General features: G+C 44.3%; 1 protein-coding gene across 2 annotated transcripts in view; it reads right to left on the reverse strand.

Moving 5' to 3' along the window:
- DCLK1 (doublecortin like kinase 1) overlaps window positions 1-20,140 on the reverse strand; it is a gene marked incomplete at both ends in the record, with an annotated part of 284,395 nt that overhangs the window by 249,894 nt on the left and 14,361 nt on the right. For both annotated transcript variants that reach the window (XM_084278249.1, XM_084278250.1), the window contains one exon: window positions 17,718-18,064. In XM_084278249.1, coding sequence (XP_084134375.1) covers window positions 17,718-18,064 — 347 coding nt within the window. The remainder of the gene's footprint in view (window positions 1-17,717; window positions 18,065-20,140) is intronic.

Genomic DNA, 20,140 nt, shown 5'->3' on the forward strand with positions numbered 1-20,140 from the left:
AGAAGACTAAATTACTATTTATGTTTTTGGAAATGGAGGAGCAATTAATCTTCTAGGGTCCCTTCCTTCCTTCTTTGAGATGTAGTATTTGGAATTTGCCAAAAGACAGCTGCTTCTCACCCTGAAATGCCTACCAATAGCACTTCTACTCCCAGGGCTCCCATAAATTTCATGGGATTGTAAATCAGCTCCTTTTCCTGACCTAAATGTAACACAGGCTCCTGTGTAAGTGGGGTGAGTAATCTTTTTGTGGCTCTTCAGTAGCTGTGTGCTGATTTCCACAAATTCCTCTCTCCTTGCTGTTGCTTCTGTGCTGTGTTAAGCCTTACCATTCCAGTCCACTAGCATCATCCATGACAACTTCATATCCTGCACTCAACTTCTGCCTGTATCTCCCCACACAGGGAGCAGATTATCCAGACTCATGCGTGTCTTCATGTTCACTGCTAAACAATCAATCTCTACTTCTCTACATCTCTATTTCTAAATCACAGAATCACAGAGTCACAGAGTCACAGAATCACAGGGGTTGGAAGGGACCTGGAGAGATCATCGGGTCCAACCCCCCTGCCAAAGCAGCTCCCCAGCTCATATTGCACAGACAGGCGTCCAGACGGGGCTGGAATCTCTCCAGAGATGGAGACTCCACCACCTCCCTGGGCAGCCTGTCCCAGGGCTCTGGCACCCTCACTGGGGAAAAGTTCTTCCCCATGTTGGTGTGGAACTCCCTGCGCTCCAACTTGCAGCCATTGCCCCTTGTCCTGTCCCCACAGACACTGAAAAGGGGCTGACTGATTCCCCTGCATCCCATACTTCAGATATATATAAACATTAATTAGATCCCCCCTTAGTCTTACTTTTCTCTAGGCTGAACAGCCCCAGCTCACTCAGTCTTTCCTCACAGGGGAGATGTTCCAGCCCCTTCAGCATCTTCAAAGCCCTTCTTTGGACTCTCTCCAGGAGATCCCTGGCTGTTTGATCCCAGGGAGCCCAGCACTGGACACAACACTCCAGTGGGGCCTGAGCAGGGCAGAGCAGAGGGGGAGGATCCCCTCCTGTGACCTGCTGCCCACACTCCTCCTGATGCCCCCAGGATCCCATTGTCTCTCTCAGCCCCCAGGGCACACTGCTGGCTCATGGCCACCCTGTCACCCACCAGCACCCCCAGGTCCTTCTCCACAGAGCTCCTCTCCAGCAGCTCATCCCCCAGCCTGTCCTGATTCCAGCAGTTATTCCTCCCCAGGTGCAAGGCTGATTGAGATTAAGCATCATTTACAAAACAATTATGTAAACTTTACAGAAGGCAAAATGTCTCAATCTTATTTTGCAGAAGCCTTCCATTTAACTGTTATCCAGCATTTTCTACCTAGACTTGATTAGAGCTGCAGGTAGTAGTGTCTTTGTTCCCAATGCAGCACATACTCACTGCACCTTGGAAGACTGTTCCAACTCTACTTGACAAGCTGAAAATGACTTGTCACCTTTTCTAATCTGCTTGGAGGGTTTTTTTCTGTATGAAGCATAAAGACTTATTTCCAGAGAGAAATCTAAAATAATACAGAATAAAAACTAAGGAAAAGTTGGTACAGCTTTTCAGTGAGTCTTTGTTCCCAGAGAACGGAAACACTTACAACCTACCATAGATTTGGCATATAAAAACTTCCCACACACTCTACCAAGAGTTTTTAGGGGGAGAAAATTTGGAGCTGTAGGGCTGCTTCTCACTTCAGGCTTTCAGGATGACGTGAAGTCGTGACAGGCTGCTTAAAGTTAAAAAAGGAAAAGGAAATAAAAGGTAAGCTTGAGGAGTGCACAACATCATCCTGTTCCTGTTCCAACCCTGCAGCAGGACAAGATGCCACAGTTTGAAACTAAAGGCAAGGGAGAACCTCCCCTGCCAGGGAGGAACTGGGCAGGGGTCAAGAGCTTCAGTCAGTACAGCCACAATATAACTGTTGGAGAGGGTTCAGAGGAGCCACAAGGATGATTAGAGGGCTGGAGCACCTGCCCTACAAAGAGAGGCTGAGGGAACTGGGCTTGTTCAGCCTGGAGAAGAGAAGGCTGTGGGGGGACCTCATTGCAGCCTTCCAGTCCCTGAAGGGAGCTGATAAGCAGGAGGGGATTCAACTTTTTCAAAGAGCAGATAATGGCAGGACAAGGGGGAATGGACTAAAGCTAAAGGAGGGAAGGGTTAGATTAGATATTAGGGGGAAGTTTTTTACAGAAAGAGTGGTGAGGGGCTGGAACAGGCTGCCCAGAGAAGTAGTAGATTCCCCGTCCCTGGGAGCGTTCAAGGCCAGGTTGGATGGGGCCCTGGGCAACCTTGTGTAGCTCCAGGCCTGGAGGTTGGTGTCCCTGCCTGTGGCAGGGGGGTTGGAGTTCTATGATCCTTGGGGTCCCTTCCAACCCAGACCATTCTGTGACAGGTCATTATGCAGAGCACCCGCCTCTTATTTCAGCCATCCTTCTGATTACTTGCCTATCAGAGAAGCAGCACTGTTAAAGCTTTCCTCTTCCTACAGAGGTACAATGTGACATTCAGTAGTTCCTCTCCCCCTCCTCCTGTAACATTTAAGAGTGCAGTTCCTACTGTGTGCTGTGAAAGATGACTGGCATTCCCTTGGACTCAGCACAAGAGAAACCAGAGCTTAATTTTCTTTTCTAGGACAGACCTCCTCCATCTGCAGTTAGAAGGGTTCATTTTTTGCAGGGATGCCACATTTAAGAGCTACTCCTCCTACAGTGTCATCAGAGACTTGCCAGAGAAAGGAAAGTTTCATCCTTTCATTCTCACCACCTCCCTGCCCCCACAAACAAGCCAAGTATGAAACACAACAGGCTGTATACCAGGGCCCCACATTTAAACACTGATGCTTAAAAAAGTCTTCAATAAAGAGGCAATATAATTTTGGTTGAGAGCATTTCTCAGGAAGGTCTTATTCCCTCAAATGCTATTCATCTGAAGTAACTCTTGCACACCTTCACCCGTTTGCTCCTTCAGTCCTGCATTTAAGATTTAGTAAATGTTTTTAAATGTTCTAAAATTCATTTTCACTTCACAACATTTTTCTTCCTTATGTGGTCAGACATAGATACAGATTGGGAGAAGAGCTCCTGGAGAGCAGCCCTGCTGAGAAGGACTTGGGGATTCTGGTGGATGAGAAACTCCCCATGAGCCAGCAGTGGCTCTTGCAGCTCGCAAGGCCAATGGGATCCTGGGCTCCATCAGCAGAGGGGTGGCAGCAGGGACAGGGAGGGGATTGTCCCTCTCTGCTCTGCCCTCGGGAGGCCCCATCTGGAGTCCTGTGTCCAGAGCTGGGCCCCCAATACAAGAAAGATGTGGAACTGTTGGAGAGGGTTCAGAGGAGCCACAAGGATGATTAGAGGGCTGGAGCACCTGCCCTGCAAAGAGAGGCTGAGGGAACTGGGCTGGTTCAGCCTGGAGAAGAGAAGGCTGTGGGGGGACCTCATTGCAGCCTTCCAGTCCCTGAAGGGAGCAGAGAAACAGGAGGGAAATTAACTTTTTCAAAGAGCAGATAATGGCAGGACAAGGGGGAATGGACTAAAGCTAAAGGAGGGAAGGTTTAGATTTGATATTAGGGGGAAGTTTTTTCCAGAGAGAGTGGTGAGGGGCTGGAAGGGACTGCCCAGAGAGGGAGTGGATGCCCCGTCCCTGGAGGTGTTCAAGGCCAGGTTGGATGGGGTCCTGGGCAGCCTTGTGTAGCTCCAGGCCTGGAGGTTGGTGTCCCTGCCTGTGGCAGGGGTTTGGGGCTCTATGATCCTTGGGGTCCCTTCCAACCCAGACCATTCTATGATTCTATGATTCTCATTCAGCTGAATAGCTATTAAAAAAATAAAATGGGTAAATGTATTGATTTTGACAAATACTTTAACTGGAAGTGTCAGGCATTAACTATTGGAACACTTCTACATGACTATAAGAAGTTTTATTTCCTTTCAATCTTGCATCACAGAAATGGAGCCCCAGAGAGACTTTACCTTGTTATTTGCCATGTCTGTACTATGGATACCAAGTGTCCAACTTGTTTATTTGTCATTTAGTTTAACCAAAAACAACTGAAGAGTTCAAGAATCCATGTTCCTGGTTCTCAGCCAGCCAGTACAGTCCTGTTCTTCCTACTTCATCCCTTCAGATACTGTGACATTCAGTTGTTCCTCAACCTTTGCTTCCCACACTGAGAGCAATCAATGCTAACGTTACTCCAAATGTCTTTACATAGAAGTACAGAAATTTTAGTTTGCCTACCCCTGCTGAAAAAAGCAGAAGTCAAGAACTAGGGAGGTAATTGTGCCCCTGTACCGGGCATTGGTGAGGCTGCACCTTGAGTACTGTGTCCAGTTCTGGGCTCCTCACCATCAGAAGGACATTGAGGTCCTGGAGCGAGTGCAGAGAAGGGCAACCAGGCTGGGGAAGGGGCTGGAGGGCAAATCCTCTGAGGAGCAGCTGAGGGAGCTGGGGCTGTTGAGCCTGGAGAAGAGGAGGCTGAGGGGAGACCTTCTCCCCACCTACAACTACCTGAAGGGAGGTTGTAGAGAGGTGGGCGATGGTCTCTTCAGCCAGGGGACAGGAGATGGGACAAGGGGCAATGGCATGAAGCTGTGCCAGGGCAGGGACAGATTGGACATTAGAAACAAATGTTTTCCTGACAGAGTTGTCAGGGCTGGAACAGGCTGCCCAGGGAGGGGGTTGAGTCACCTTCCCTGGATGTGTTCAGAAAAAGGGTAGATGAGGCACTTAGGGATCTGGTTTAGCTCAGGATGGGAATGGTTGGACTCGATGATCTTCAAAGGTCTTTTCCAACCTTGTGATTCTGTGATTCTGTAACTGCTTTCACAAAAGATCCTCATCAACTGCACAACCACTAAACACTTCTTACTTTTATGTCCCATTCTCCTACACACACTTTTTTCCCCACCACCTCACAGCAACAGAACAGTCAACACTTCTCACATTAAAATCCTTCACGTCACACTTACTGCACTCTCATCTGGCTTCCTTTCCTCTATTCCTGACAGGCCTTTTGATTAGTCCTTTCTACATTACCTGCTTCATATTTGCCTTATTGAATTTTACACTGATTGCAGTCCATGTTCCCAATTCATCAAGATCACACTCTATTTAAACAGATTCCTCCTGAGTATTCACAATGCTCCTCCATCTGCCCCAGAACAGATGTGTTCTGGTTTAGAAACTGAAACATCCAAATACTTTCTATTATTTTTTTACTTTAAGGTCTATATAGTCACCATCTTTTTCATTAATATATAGAAAACAACGTGCTAGATAATACGAGTTTTGTGTTGTGTTTTGGGGGGTTCATAAGTAGGAAGAATAAAAGTACAGTAGCATTTCAGAGAGGTAACATGGACTACTCGGTCAACAGGAAAGGTGACTGACTTTTTGTGTGTCAGGTGCTCTCATCCTAAACCCAACTGCTCAGGTGTATCACAGAATTGTAGGGGATGGAAGGGACCTCAAGAGATCATTGAGTCCAACCCCACTGCCAAAGCAGGTTCCCTTGGACAGTTCACACAGCTAATCACAGAATCACAAGGTTGGAAAAGACCTTGGAAGATCATCGAGTCCAACCATTCCCATCCTGAGCTAAACCAGATCCCTGAGTACCTCAGCTACCCTTTTTTTGAACACATCCAGGGAAGGTGACTCAACCCCCTCCCTGGGCAGCCCGTTCCAGCCCTGACAACTCTGTCAGGAAAACATTTGTTTCTAATGTCCAATCTGTCCCTGCCCTGGCACAGCTTCATGCCATTGCCCCTTGTCCCATCTCCTGTCCCCTGGCTGAAGAGACCATCGCCCACGTCTCTGCAACCTCCCTTCAGGGAGTTGTAGATGGGGAGAAGGTCTCCCCTCAACCTCCTCTTCTCCAGGCTGAACATCCCCAGCTCCCCCAGCTGCTCCTCAGAGGATTTGCCCTCCAGCCCCTTCCCCAGCCTGGTTGCCCTTCTCTGCACTCGCTCCAGGACCTCAATGTCCTTCTGATGGTGAGGAGCCCAGAACCGGACCCAGCACTCGAGGTGTGGCCTCACCAGTGCCCAGTACAGGGGCACAATCACTTCCCCAGACCTACTGGCCACACTGGTTTTGATACAAGCCAAGATGCCATTGGCCTTCTTGGCCACCTGGGCACACTGCTGGCTCCTATTCAGCCTGCAGTCACCCAACACCCCCAGGTCCTTCTCTGCCTGACAGCTCTCCAGCCAGGCTCCCCCAGCCTGTAGCGCTGCAGGGGGTTGTTCTGTCCCATGTGCAGCTCTCTACACTTGGCCTTGTTAAACTTCATCCCGTTGGTCTCAGCCCATCAGTCCCGTCTGTTCATAAGAGTCGGTTCAGTCTGAACAGAAGAGCTGGACTACAGAATCTACATGTTGTGCTCGGGTGACTGTGTCACACACAGAACAAACTCCACAGAAAGCCCCATCTGTCAGAATCTGCTAGATCTTAAAATGAATGTAAGTTGTGACTAGAAATCCAAAAAAGGTGTTAATACTGAAATTAACTACTCTTCTTGTTTAAAACTCAAAGAAATTTAAGGAGTCTCCTTGAAAACCTTCAGTACTGGTCAAAGGATTCAGCAGCAGGCAAGAAATCAAGGAAGGGAACATGAGACAGTGGAATATTTCAGGGACAACTAGAATAAAGCAAGTGTCAATGGTTTAGGTTTTGGGTGCATGCGACGTAGCAGCACCTGCAGTTTGCAATTCAAATGAATGCAAAACAGGCACCTAACCTGGCTCAAGGGGAGGCATTTTATTTTTCATTGCAGCTCGTAGGGCCAATGGGATCCTGGGCTCCATCAGGAGAGGAGTGGCAGCAGGGACAGGGAGGGGATTGTCCCTCTCTACTCTGCCCTCGGGAGGCCCCATCTGGAGTCCTGTGTCCAGAGCTGGGGCTCCCAATACAAGAAGGATGTGGAACTGTTGGAGAGGGTTCAGAGGAGCCACAAGGATGATCAGAGGGCTGGAGCACCTGCCCTACAAAGAGAGGCTGAGGGAGCTGGGCTTGTTCAGCCTGGAGAAGAGAAGGCAGCAGGGGGACCTCACTGCAGCCTTCCAGTCCCTGAAGGGAGCTTATAGGCAGGAGGGGATTCGACTTTTTAAAAGAGCAGATAATGGCAGGACAAGGGGGAATGGACTAAAGCTAAAGGAGGGAAGGTTTAGATTAGATCTTAGGAGGAAGTTTTTTATAGAAAGAGTGGTGAGGGGCTGGAAGGGGCTGCCCAGAGAGGTGATGGATTCCCTGTCCCTGGAGGTGTTCAGGGCCAGGTTGGATGGGGCCCTGGGCAGCCTTGTGTAGCTCCAGGCCTGGAGGTTGGTGTCCCTGCCTGTGGCAGGGGGGTTGGAGCTCTCTGATCCTTGGGGTCCCTTCCAACCCAGACCATTCTATGATTCTATGATTTTAAACAGCAGAACTTCTCTTTAAAAAGTCAGCATACTCATTTCAGTCAACGTCTGTCTTCCCTCACTTTCCATCAAAGGCACTCTACCCTGGTTCTTCCACAAGATGCCCCAAATCTCCCCCTCCTGCCTAGCAGCTTTGAGAAAAATCATTGCTTAAACCAAGCCAAAAAAATAATTAAAAGCAGTTCAAACTGAGATTTCATTCTCCATTCACTCAATGAATAAATGTCTCCCACAGTTTTAAACTTTTTAAGGCTCCAAGGAGTTTTATTTAAAAGAAGTTTCTGAGATCCAACATTTAATGGGAAACCAAATCCACCAGAACAACTGATCTGGGAGAGGCAATCAGCCTCAGCTACTTCACACAAATTGTATTTTCAGAACATCCAACTCTAAATTCAAAACCCTATAATGCTTTGCTAGTTCCAGTGGGAGTGTACCACTGTGTGTTCTTGTCTTGCCTTCTGAACTTAAACTCACTCATCTCTGATAGTTTCACACTCATCTCTGCTCATTTTTGTCTAGGTGTAAAATACCATACCCTGTCTTGCATGCCTCAAGACCCCCAAGACTTGTCATAGACAGAAGAGCAAAGAATTCAATCCTATGGAAGAAGCTTCATTCCCTCCTTGGCAGCCTTCTCAAGAAAAAAGACCTCCTTGTAGCAAGTAGTCTGACCTACTTTAAAAGGGTTTTTTTGGGGGGGAAAACATAACAGAAAGGACTCAAAATTTAAGAGCAAAATATACATGATATACACTTTGTCCCATACCAGTGGCATCAGGAAAACAGCCTCAAAGTACTTCATTTTTTTAGTTTTTTAATAGAAGTCTCAGCCATTTTCAGAGTAGTCCTGGCATCACTCATTACAATGGAAATATTTTAACCTCCTGGTAATTGTATTAGTTCCTAAATCTGATTGAGTCTAGACATTCTGCCCCTGTGAACTGGCACGCAGGAGAGGGGACGTAGATTCAGAAGAGATTAAGTCAATACTTCCTACAGGATTGAACAAATTAGTTTCAAGCTTAGAGAGGAATGAAGAGAGAAAGAGGCAGAATACATTGTGCATCACTAATTTAATGGTACTTAATATTGCTGTCCTTGAACATTCTCCAAGTCTCAGTCCCACTTTGACTGAAATTCACAGCCAAAATCCTTAGACACACAGAGTGAGGAAACAGAATTGTACCTTCAACACCCAGCAGGGTTCATTTGAGGAAGAATCCTCCTAGAGGTAGAGACCTGGATTCATCTTGATTAACTTGATGAGCACCTGAAAAGTATGTCATTGCCCTAGACTCATTTTCTAATGAAAAAGAGCCACAAGAGGGAATTCCAGACCAAAAAAAAAGTCAAATATCCAAAGATATTTGTGTTTCTTGCCACTCACCCTAAGAGACAGCAAAGTGCATGGCTTAAGAAGCTGGAAAGTATTAAAAAATCAGTAAGATGCTTCATAATGGACTGCAGTTTCAGAAAAGAAACTGGGTTCATAGAAGCTTAATTAGAAAAACAAGGTACAAATTTAGTCTGTCACTACCATTTCCTCCACTGTCAGTAATTTTAGGACTATTTTGCCAGTATCAATTTGCATTTTGTGGCATTTTAAAGACCTCAGTTCCTGTAAACAGACAGAGAAAAATGAAAGGATTAGGTTTCACAGAGACACATGGCTAGGGACAGAGTATTTATGTAATTTGTCCTCTCAATATTCATCACTCCTGAAAGAATTTGCTTCTACACAATAGCTTGGCAAAAAGATCTTGACCAGAAACGTAGGTGGAAAGAAATAAGCAATCAAGGACATATTTGCACAAAGTCTCAGGTGGCTGTTCAAACTTGGGTTTGCTCAGACTTACCAGCTTTATTTTATAAATATATATATAGTACCAGCTTTTTAAGCAGTTTATTAACTCAACTGTTTAAAAAGATCTTCCAAGTGTGCACAAATTCAAGGCCAAACAATCCAAAGATATAATTATACAAAAATGCTCACATGAATAAGATTCATGCAGTACTAAGATTTTTTTCCCATTAATAGCATAATTTAATTTCTTCACAGAGAAATAACTGTTATAAAAATCTATAAGAGGAAAATGTTTTGGGTTTTTTTCTTTTGATTATGCTTAAAATTCTCCTAGATGGCCAGCAATGCCTAATGGTCTTGTAAGAACTAGTCTTAGAAGGAAGACAAACCAACCATTAAACTGATTACCCTTTTGTAGCCTTAATACATCATACCACATCAGAGAAAGGAAATACACACAGCACACTTACTTATGCCACTGAAAAGAATATTACTAACAAGAACAGCTTCAGGGAATAAAAATGAAATTGTTCCTGTTACCTCAACTGTTGGACAACACACACTGTAAAGTCTTCAAACAGTTGAGCTCACCTTGTTCAGTCCAAGTCATGCAATGCAGTTCCTTAACAGGGGGAGCAGAACATACAAAGTTCTTGATGAACTGCTCTTTAAAAGCATCAAGAAAATGTTTTGGCTGCTGACTGGACCAGAGGGGTTCTCTGAGGACTGCATGTCACTGAGCTGTGGAAACTCGTTTCAATGTCACCACAAAAAAAGTTGTGCAGCATCATCAGGGAAACCTGTAAGCACTTTCCCAAGTCTTCATTCACCAAAAATAAGCCCAAAAAACCCCATACCAAAATCCACCACCACCAAGATCATACAGTTGGGGATGTTTCCATTTGCTTTTCCTCTCCCCTCCACTAGTCAGCAATGCACAAATCAGGCTACCTGGAAGAGAAGCTCTCCTTAGTTATATTGTAAGTTTAAAGTAATAAAGTGAAGTCCAGATGGACACTTATTCTAGTAACTGATAGCTCTGAGTGACCAAGCCACCTCTTTTCCACTGAAGCACTCTACCACTTACACAACATGATTATGCCACCTTTGAGGAGCTGGAAATTACTCATCCTTAAAAAAAAGGCTTCTGACTGTACCTAAACTCTCTAAAGATTATCTGGATATCCTTACAAGACTGTGAGATCAACTTATGTGATATTTAAAGCATACCAAAGCAGATATGCAAGTTTTCAAGTCTTAATCAATTAATAACAGCTTTTCTTTTGCACAGTATGAAAACCATTCTAAAGGTCACCAGAGATGGCATCTCCTCTTCTTGATTTACAGTCAGCCTACAGTTCCTATGGGATGCCAGTGAGCAACCCTGGAAACTCCTATTGTGAGTGAGCTTTCAGAGACAGAGCAACACAGTTGTCAGTCTCAGCTTAATAGGGACTGACCCTAGACAAATGAACACACACACTGCTCTTTCAGATAGGAATGGGCTTCTGTTCATTCCTTTATAGAAGACATTATTTGTGTAACAATTAAAATTGTTAGTCAGTGTCATAACACGACATCAAAACAGCCTACCCAGAGTCACAAGGGTTCAAAGACCTATCACAGCTCTCCTCTGACACCAGAGTAACACCAATTGCCAGCCATCGGTCTACCCTAGCATGACTTTGAATGATTTTTGAAACAGATGTTGATGTTTTTCTTATTAAAGTACAGCCTAATTTGCAATGCAAGCCCACTTCTCTCAGTAGAAATCGTAAGAATCTTCCAAGACCCCCAGAAGCCATCACCACTCACTGAGAGAGGCCATTTGCAGTTACTTCTGTATTTTTGGGTTTGAGTCTATCACATCTTCAAGAAGGGGCCTTAAGACAAAAAGTTCTTGTCCTCTTAAGTACTTCCCCAAAACCACTTTCAAAACACCAAACCCAGAAATTATACATCTTCCAGAGAGATAAATGGGGTTTTTATTAAATATACTGCAGGCAAGAAGGAAAGTGAGGTGCATTAAAAGCTGGAGAGACACTCTTCAGACACATAACATGGTGATCTGTCAGCATCTCCCAGGTAGTGCCCTAAACTTTATGTCTAAAATTCAGCAGCACAGGTATTTTCTGAGGGGTATGGCCATCCAGTGTCCGCATTAAAAACCTTTAAGGATGGAAAAGCTTGTGCAGTGTAAACCCAAAGGGGTTTAGGTCTCCAGGCAGTAGTGAAATATAAAGTACCACCTCAAAAACATAAGCACAAGATGCTCTAACTGCTGTTTCTCTGTTAGTGTGATGCCCAGAAGCCACCTTACACAGTGTTTACTCGCAATTAGTATCTGCACTGCTACATCTCATAGAGAATTCATCATGTTTCCGTGGTCAGTCACCACCACCCCATGTGCCTGTGACTGGCAGGGAGCTCCAAAGCCTTCAACAAAAGGAGAGAAGTTCAAGATACTGCTCTCAAGAGGCATCATAGAGAGGATAAAAACAACACTTACCATCCACATTTTTCAAACTAGGAATAATTTTAAGTTGTGTGCATCTCAAGCTGATTGTAGCTACAACTTGAAGAACAAACAACAAGAACAAGCACAGCCAGCCACCCTTAAAATTAAAAGCACTTTCTGTATCAAGAATGAAACTGATGACCAACACTGATGTGAATTCAAATTTACAGAGCACACCCCAAACGAGGCACTTGCTGCCCATAAATTTGATTCACTTTATCATTCATTTTGCTTTGGTTGTTGTATAACATACACTACACAATTGCTAAGTAGAGAATATCTTATCCTGAATGGTACCCACCTTGCTTTACGCAGACTTTTCTGTACTGAGGACAATCATGTCTAGAGAAAGACATTTAAGACCTTTTATCCATGTTACACAGAGTTGATTTGGCCAAGAATTTACTGTAGAATACAGACAGTATTACCAAATGTTTTCCAATTTAAGGGCAAAACAACAAACAAGTACATGCTCAGTTCAGGCACAGGTGCAAACAGGTGCTTTCTTTTTCTCAAAAGACTACTTTCTTAAAGCAGTATTTTTTTAAAAAGAATTAATGCTAAGATATTAAGTGCCTTGTCAGAGAGGAGTCCACAGGAAAGGGCATTTGCACCAGAAAATACCCACTTTGAGCAGGGTTCCAATAAAACCCAAAACACTCAATGAAGAAGCTTCAAGCTTTCCAGCACTGTGACGTTCCCTTTCCCTGCAGCCACAACTTCATCATCTTAAAGCAACGTTAAGGGACTCAGTCCCATTCCACCCTACATCTCCCTCAAACACTTAAGCTATGTCTTTGCATGAGAGGCTGTATTTCACACTTGTAAAGATCATTTTATTTGAAATAGCACATCTTTTAAAAAATCAGCCCTTTTTACTCTGGTATCTCTGCCATTGACCACTTAGCTGCCTGGAGTCAAATCTACAGTGTAACACAAACTGGAAGCTGATTGCATCCAGTTAAGCTAAACAAACCACTTGTTCAAATAAGCGGGTCTCAGGATAAACCAGATGTTTGTTCTCCCAAAAGCAAAAGGAGGACTTGCAAGGTGATGAAGCACTTCTGCCCAAACCTCAGTCTTTGTCTAAACATGCTAACTGTAAATACCTTGTACAAACATACACACAACACTTCTAAAAACAACAGCACAGTTGTGATACAGTCCAATAAGTCACCTTCATTAGTATTCTCCCATTTCAGTCTCTGGTGGTGTTCTGAGAGTGCATCAGTACACAGAAACCAGAGAACTGAGCCTGCGACGCAGCAACCAGGCTGTATCTCCACAGGCAGCTCAAGCCCTTGATCTCTGCATTGTGTCCACACACTGTCTTTTAGAAACCTGTGTTTTAATGTACAAACTAAAAATAATACCTTCTGATTAAACCCAACTGAAAAGATTCTGCTATGGTAAAACAAGGTATGTTTTAGCTATGAGAAAGTGTTCCTTCCTCTGCTCAGGTGCCTGAGAACCAGAAGGGTCAATACTGGCAGTGTCTTTTCCTGCACTTAAACAACCTTTTAATCTAAAAAAATAATAATACAGTAAGTGCATGCCCTTCTGATCTGAATTCCTACAGGCAGCCATTAAACCTACCCACTCTATTTTTATTTTCCTTACACAGCAAACATGGCAAGGAGAACACTTCAAGACCCCCACACCCCCCCCTTGCTATTTTTTAAGTTTGGCCTGAGCTTGTAAGACTCTTAAACACTTCTGAGAGTCCCTCCAACTTCTTCAAATCACAGAATCATAGGGGTTGGAAGGGAGCTGGAGAGCCCATGGGGTCCAACCCCCCTGCCAAAGCAGCTCCCCAGCTCATATTGCACAGACAGGCATCCAGACGGGGCTGGAATCTCTCCAGAGATGGAGACTCCACCACCTCCCTGAGCAGCCTGTCCCAGGGCTCTGGCACCCTCACTGGGGAAAAGTTCTTCCCCATGTTGGTGTGGAACTTCCTGTGCTCCAACTTGCAGCCATTGCCCCTTGTCCTGTCTCCACAGACACTGAAAAAGGGCTGCCCATTCCCCTGCATCCCATACTCCAGATATTGATAAACATTAATTAGATTCCCCCTTAGTCTTCTTCTCTGCAGGCTGAACAGTCCCAGCTCACTCAGCCTTTCCTCACAGGGGAGATGCTCCAGGCCCTTCATCATCTTTGTAGCCTCCTCTGGACATTCTCCAGGAGATCCCTGTTTTTTTTATCCCAGGGAGCCCAGAACTTCACCCAATACTGCAGGTGGGGCCTGAGCAGGGCAGAGCAGAGGGGGAGGATCACCTCAAATCCATTGATATCTTACAGGGAAATGATTCCATCTGTTCCACAAGAGTACAAACGGCATCAGTTCCTTGTGGCAGTGTGAAAAAAGACATGTATATCCATAAAAATACTATGGCCACGTTACACTTCATCCCATTGGTCTCAGCCCATCGGTCCAGACCAATTATTCTAGGCACAGCATGAAACCTATCGTGCTTTGAGGAACCTTTAATAATTGAACTGTGAGAGTATGCTAAATGCAGGCTGCCAATGTGCTATACAATCAGCTTCAGAAGTATGTTGTGCCCTTTTTTTGTACAAATTAAATTATATTCTAAAGGTCCAGAAATGCTGAAATCCAAATACAGGTTCTGAAATGAGTTATACTGACGCAAGCTGTAAGTAAATGCAAATGCACTAGTCACCCTGTTTTTAAACAAAACCCCCTAAAATTAAATATATGAAATTCAAAGTAGGCACCTCCTTAGTACTGGAGACAGTAACTTTCCTCAGGTGCTGACTGTCCAAGTACTACCTCTCTCATAAAGACAAGCTTTTTACATTGTCAGCAAATTTTACAGGCCACCATTTAAATGCCTTTTTAACTGAGTGCAATATTTATCAATGTCTTTCAGAGATACAAATGAAAACATCACAACTAGCCAGCCTGTTGGAGGGAAAGCATTTAAGCTCAGGTCCTCAATGTGTAGTGTGGGAAAACACACCTGACTCACATGCCCAGCTAAGACTCCGACTCCTCCTCCTCTCTTGAGTAGCATGAGGTACCTAATGACAGTACTCAACAACAGCATGCATACATCACTGCCCACCTGCACTGAGAATATATGGAACTCATCAGTTTTTGCCACAGATGGGCAATTCCAGTGTTGACCTCATAAAATAACTCACAAAAGCCTTTCTGCAAGTTACATTCCCAAAGAATAACCCTAGGAGAGCTTTATTCTCTTATCCTGACAGTAAATTACTTTTCTTGGCTCAGAGCTTTAAGATTTTATTGCTTTTTAAGTTAGTGATGAAAGATTTAATCAGAGATTTGTTAGATTTAACCACTGAACACAGGCTTTTCAAGAACTTTCCAAGCTCCAACGGGAGTCACAGCAGAAGTTCCCAACTATAAACGCTACTGGGAAAAAAATGTGAATATACCATGGGCTTCCTCCCAGTAACCATCCACAGCTTGAGTTCAGCAAATAAAGAAATCCATCAATGTGCCCCCAACGCCATCTGGGAGAGCAGGCTTTTGGCAGAGAAAAATGGAGCAGCAATTGCCTAGAAGCACAGGAAATCAATGACTTCCCCATGCAGGGGTGAGCACCAGGCTGCTCCTGCTGAGCACAGGATCATTCATTTCCCTTTCTGCCAGCAAAGCTGCTTTGTACGTGCAGTGAGCAAAGTCTCCGTGATGCTGGCACAACACAGGCACCTTCCCCCTCAACCCTGCACTTACCAGTAGGGTTGCTCAGCCAGCTATGTGCCATGTCAAGCAAAGAGCCAGAATGGGAATGAGTGAAGAGACACCAGCCTCTTGGGAGCACCTTCAGACACAAGGCTTTCAGGCTATGGCATAGGTAACACATGTCCTGCTACACATGCTTTAAGCTCATCTCAAATCCCATGATTTGACTGAAGATTCAGCTGAATGTTGACAACATCAGGGCCAGAAAAACCTCATCTCCCCTTTTCTTCCCCTCCTCTTCCACCAATTACAGCTCTAAAACAGATGGAAAGGTTGGGTTTTTTTTCATTTTTAAGTACAACAATTAAAGGAGAGTTTGGAATATTAAAATAAAAAGTTAGCATGTTATCCAGGAGACAACAGGCCACACTGAAACCCTTCCAGGATGCACTTCATTTTTATTTATGTATACAACATCAAACAGACACACATCCCTTTTTATTGAGAGGGTTAGCAGGAACTGGAAGAGTAACTCAAGATCCTGGATGCCTATCTGAGTGATATGTCCTAGGGAGCTGCTTTGGCAGGGGGGTTCGACCCGATGAGCTCTCCAGGTCCCTTCCAACCCCTACAATTCTATGATTCAATTCTGCGATCTTCGGTCAAGGTCACAGCAGAGACCACTACATCTGATCTCTGCAGCTTTAAAATCACAACTCCTTCCTCAAATTTCTTAGCCTTGGTGCTCCCTGGAGCTTGAGGTGAGGTAAGAAGGACAGGAGGTGGTAGTTTCCCTAAATACACCCCTTTACCTTTCACAAAGGCAGAAAAAACATCACATCCACCTTTTCGTTCCAGGTCAAAGTTCCCAGACAAGTCACAGTAGTGGGATCATCAGAAGCATTTATACAGCCCTCAAGAACTGAACTACTGTCTGTAACTGGTGTCAAGAGGTTACCCTTACGAAACAACAGATGGAAGGGTCTTCTGGTCAATCCAGCCTTGGCCCTGATTTGAACCGTTGCTCCAAATAAGCAGCTTGTACATTAACCAGCCCTTTCTGAGAGCAGAGGGTGCTGCTGTGGCTGTTTCCAGAGCTAAGCCTGCACGTTAACCCTGGTAATTGCAGACACGTTCGGATCACCACTGGATCTAGCTGAGTATTCAGCCCCACCAAGCATGATTTGCAGTATTCCCTGATAGCTAGTTTGTTAGCTGTTTATCTGTGAATCATTGAGCCTGGAATCTGCAAGACACAGCACAGCAGAAGTATCTCAGTGTCTAGAAACTTTCAGCTTCTCAGGGAGACTTCTGTTCATCTCTCTACCCACATTTTATACCTCTATCATTTCTTCATTTAATAAGTTACATTTGTAAATGTAAGTATCATCTGCCTTATTTCTCTAGAGTCACCGTTGCTCTAAATCAATTCAGGCCATGCTGAAATTAGTCTTGCCCTTCACCAGGTCAACAGCTTCTCCAGTTTTTCTCTAATTAATGCACGTCCGTAGATAAATTACAAATCAAGTGAAAGACAAAAAAGAAGGAGGATTACTCTCTAATATCTTTTCTTGTCCCTCTCTCCCCAAGTTCAATAAGCAGCCTCTCAAAATCTCACCCTCCTGCAATTTAATAAGTTGGCAAAAAGAGACATTATTTGAAGGTATTTCATAGGAGAAATAATATGTAACCTACAAGAGGCTCCTCAATAAATGTGGGCACCACACATAACCCTACCTGTTTTCCTGCAAAAGGGAAAAACTCATTTTCTAAGCTTGCACCTTCTTCATAGTCCATTCTAGCTGCAGTAAGACTCATCATTTGGTCACTCTGGACAGTTGTAGGCCTGCACTTATCATGGTGGAACGTGTGCTTGCTTGTTCTTACACTTTATGGAAAGGCAAGTACAGTGACCCATAAAGCTGCTGCAAGAAAAAGCTGAAACAAGTTAACAGAATGAGCTGCTTTTAAAACTCCATCCTCCATCCTGTGTTTCCAGCACACGGAGCCAAAACCACATCAGACTCGTGACTGACAGATTTAGAGCTATTATTTATCATAAATAGCAAGATGATCACTTAAGCCAAGTGATGGTTCATGATACCTTCCTGAAAAGCTCACAGATCTTCAGCACACTTTAAGCAGTGGAAGCCCCTGTTCTATATTCTAGAGAATAGCAAATTTTTACTACTGTACTATTCTTTTCCTTTTGGAAAAGTATCTTTTTATTTTCCCCCCATGCTGAGCATGATCATAAGGCAAATTCTTACCTGTTTTCCATCTAGTGTGTACAAGCGTTTCACCACCCCTGAATCCAGCTTGATGGCATCAGTTATATCAGTAAGAACCTGTTCGAATGAGTGTGCTGTCTTCTTGTTGAGCAGAATCCGGACTGCTTTCCTTGGTTTCACTCCGCTCCTGATGATTGTGACTAATTTAGGCCTAATGAAATCCTTATTCTCTTTTGCATCTGGAGTACCTCCTTTAGCGGTGGCGAGGGACGGCACCGAGCGAGAAGTGGAGGTTGTCTTCACATTCACTGACCAGTTTGGGTTTACATTCTTCGTGTACTCCAGTTTCTTGAAGGGTTCTATGGAACCACAAACATAACTTTCCCCTGTGAAAACACAAATGCCAGACCAGCAAGTCAGACTGGGGGAAGGGGGAGGAAACAGAAAACTACCAAACCAAATTCTTCTCAAGTTACTACACATTTTTTTCTTAACATTCTTGACCTACAGGACATCAAGTATTTCTCTTCCCTTCCCAGATGCTACAGACTGTAGGGTGTCTTTTAAAGATTACCTGTCAGTGAACCATTCAGAAAATGCTGTAAGAAAACCCTTGAAAGCATCAGTTTTCTTTTCAGAAAACACCCTAAGCAGTAAAAAAATTGCTGTCAGTTAGTGGTCTTCATATCTAATCAGCTGCCCAACCCCAGTGCATTTTGACAGTTGTCCCCCAGTTTTCACACTTAACTGGCCAGCTCCTAACAAACCAGCAAGCCCCAAACACGTCAGAGGAAATAACATGAAGCATTATTGAAAACTAGAGGTAACAAGTAACTTTTCTACAAAAGGTAGATGAAACCATCATAGATTTGTTAACATTTCATTATCTAAAACTTTGTATCATAAATCCAGGATAAGTATAAGCAAGAAATCTGACTCTATTACTCTACTGACTCAACATATGTGAGGGAAAAAAGACGACAAAAAATATTATTTACAGAGTCCTCCTCACAACAAACTCATCACACTATGGGGATGGAGAGAAGGAGGGGGAGATGGGGAGAGGAAGTACTCTAACTTCTCTTTCTATTGGAAGATTACCTACAATAAAATATTTTTGCCATTACCACACCCAGACAATTTCTGGGGAACTGGAGCTGAGCCAGAAAACACCAGAATGTCTCTGGTTGGTAGCACCTTAATCCAGCCCAGCTGCAGGCTGCTGCCAAAGGGGCACCTGCTTGGATGCTCCCAACATCTCCCTCGAGCTTGACTGAGTTGGATCAGCTCATTGATCTGATTGAGCATAATAAAGGCAAGACTAATTTTGTAACAACAAGCTGATCCAGTTCACCCTCTGGCTGCTACAAAAAAAACCCCAAAGAAAGCAAGATTAGATACAGCAAGTCCACAGTGTCAGAAAGCCTGCAGTTAAACTCCATAACAAATACTGCCAAATCCTATCCTCAACAACACCAGGAAAACATCTGAGATGTTTTAATTCTTCTGGGTTCAGTAGTTCAGTGTATGCTAACAGCACAGAGACCTTCACATTAAGGGTTTAGCCCCAGGTATTAAAACAAAACCAGAACAAAACACAGCAACGTACTACTTCTGCCAAGAAGCACATAACAACACAAGATTTTCCTAATGATCCCTAACCTAAGGAAAAAGAACTCACAGTTAAACTATTAAAAGAGAAAAAAGTATTTAAATTTTACTTCTGGGCAGAAATTCTAGGGTTTCAGAGCACCCAACCCCACAGACAATGCAGCACATGAGGAATGGAGAAGAGGAGGCTGAGGGGAGACCTTCTCACCACCTACAACTACCTGAAGGGAGGTTGCAGAGAGGTGGGCGATGGTCTCTTCAGCCAGGGGACAGGAGATGGGACAAGGGGCAATGACATGAAGCTGTGCCAGGGCAGGGACAGATTGGACATTAGAAACAAATGTTTTCCTGACAGAGTTGTCAGGGCTGGAACAGGCTGCCCAGGGAGGGGGTTGAGTCACCTTCCCTGGATGCGTTCAGAAAAAGGGTAGATGAGGTACTTAGGGATCTGGTTTAGCTCAGGATGGGAATGGTTGGACTTGATGATCTTCAAAGGTCTCTCCCAACCTTGTGTTTCTGTGATTCTGTGATGCCAGCAGACAGAGAGTTACCCCAGTTAGAAATGGAGTTCACAGAATCACAAGGTTGGAAAAGACCTTTGAAGATCAAGCTCAACCATTAATAGGGATGGGGGAGTGGATCAGTGGGGCACAAGGTCCTGAATGGGACAGAGATTCAGGTCTCTTGCCATGATGCTCCACAGGCAAAACAGTATCACACTGTACAGACACTATCAGACAGGGAGTGGAAGGACTCGGAGAGAAAACAAAGAAGTCAGAGCAACACGTGAAGATGGACCACTGAGCAGGAGAGAGAGATGCAAAGACAGCACAAGATCGAGAAAGATCCAT

The sequence above is a fragment of the Gallinula chloropus genome, assembly GCF_964237585.1.
Source record: "Gallinula chloropus genome assembly, chromosome: 1".
NCBI classification, from domain to species: Eukaryota; Metazoa; Chordata; class Aves; order Gruiformes; family Rallidae; genus Gallinula; species Gallinula chloropus.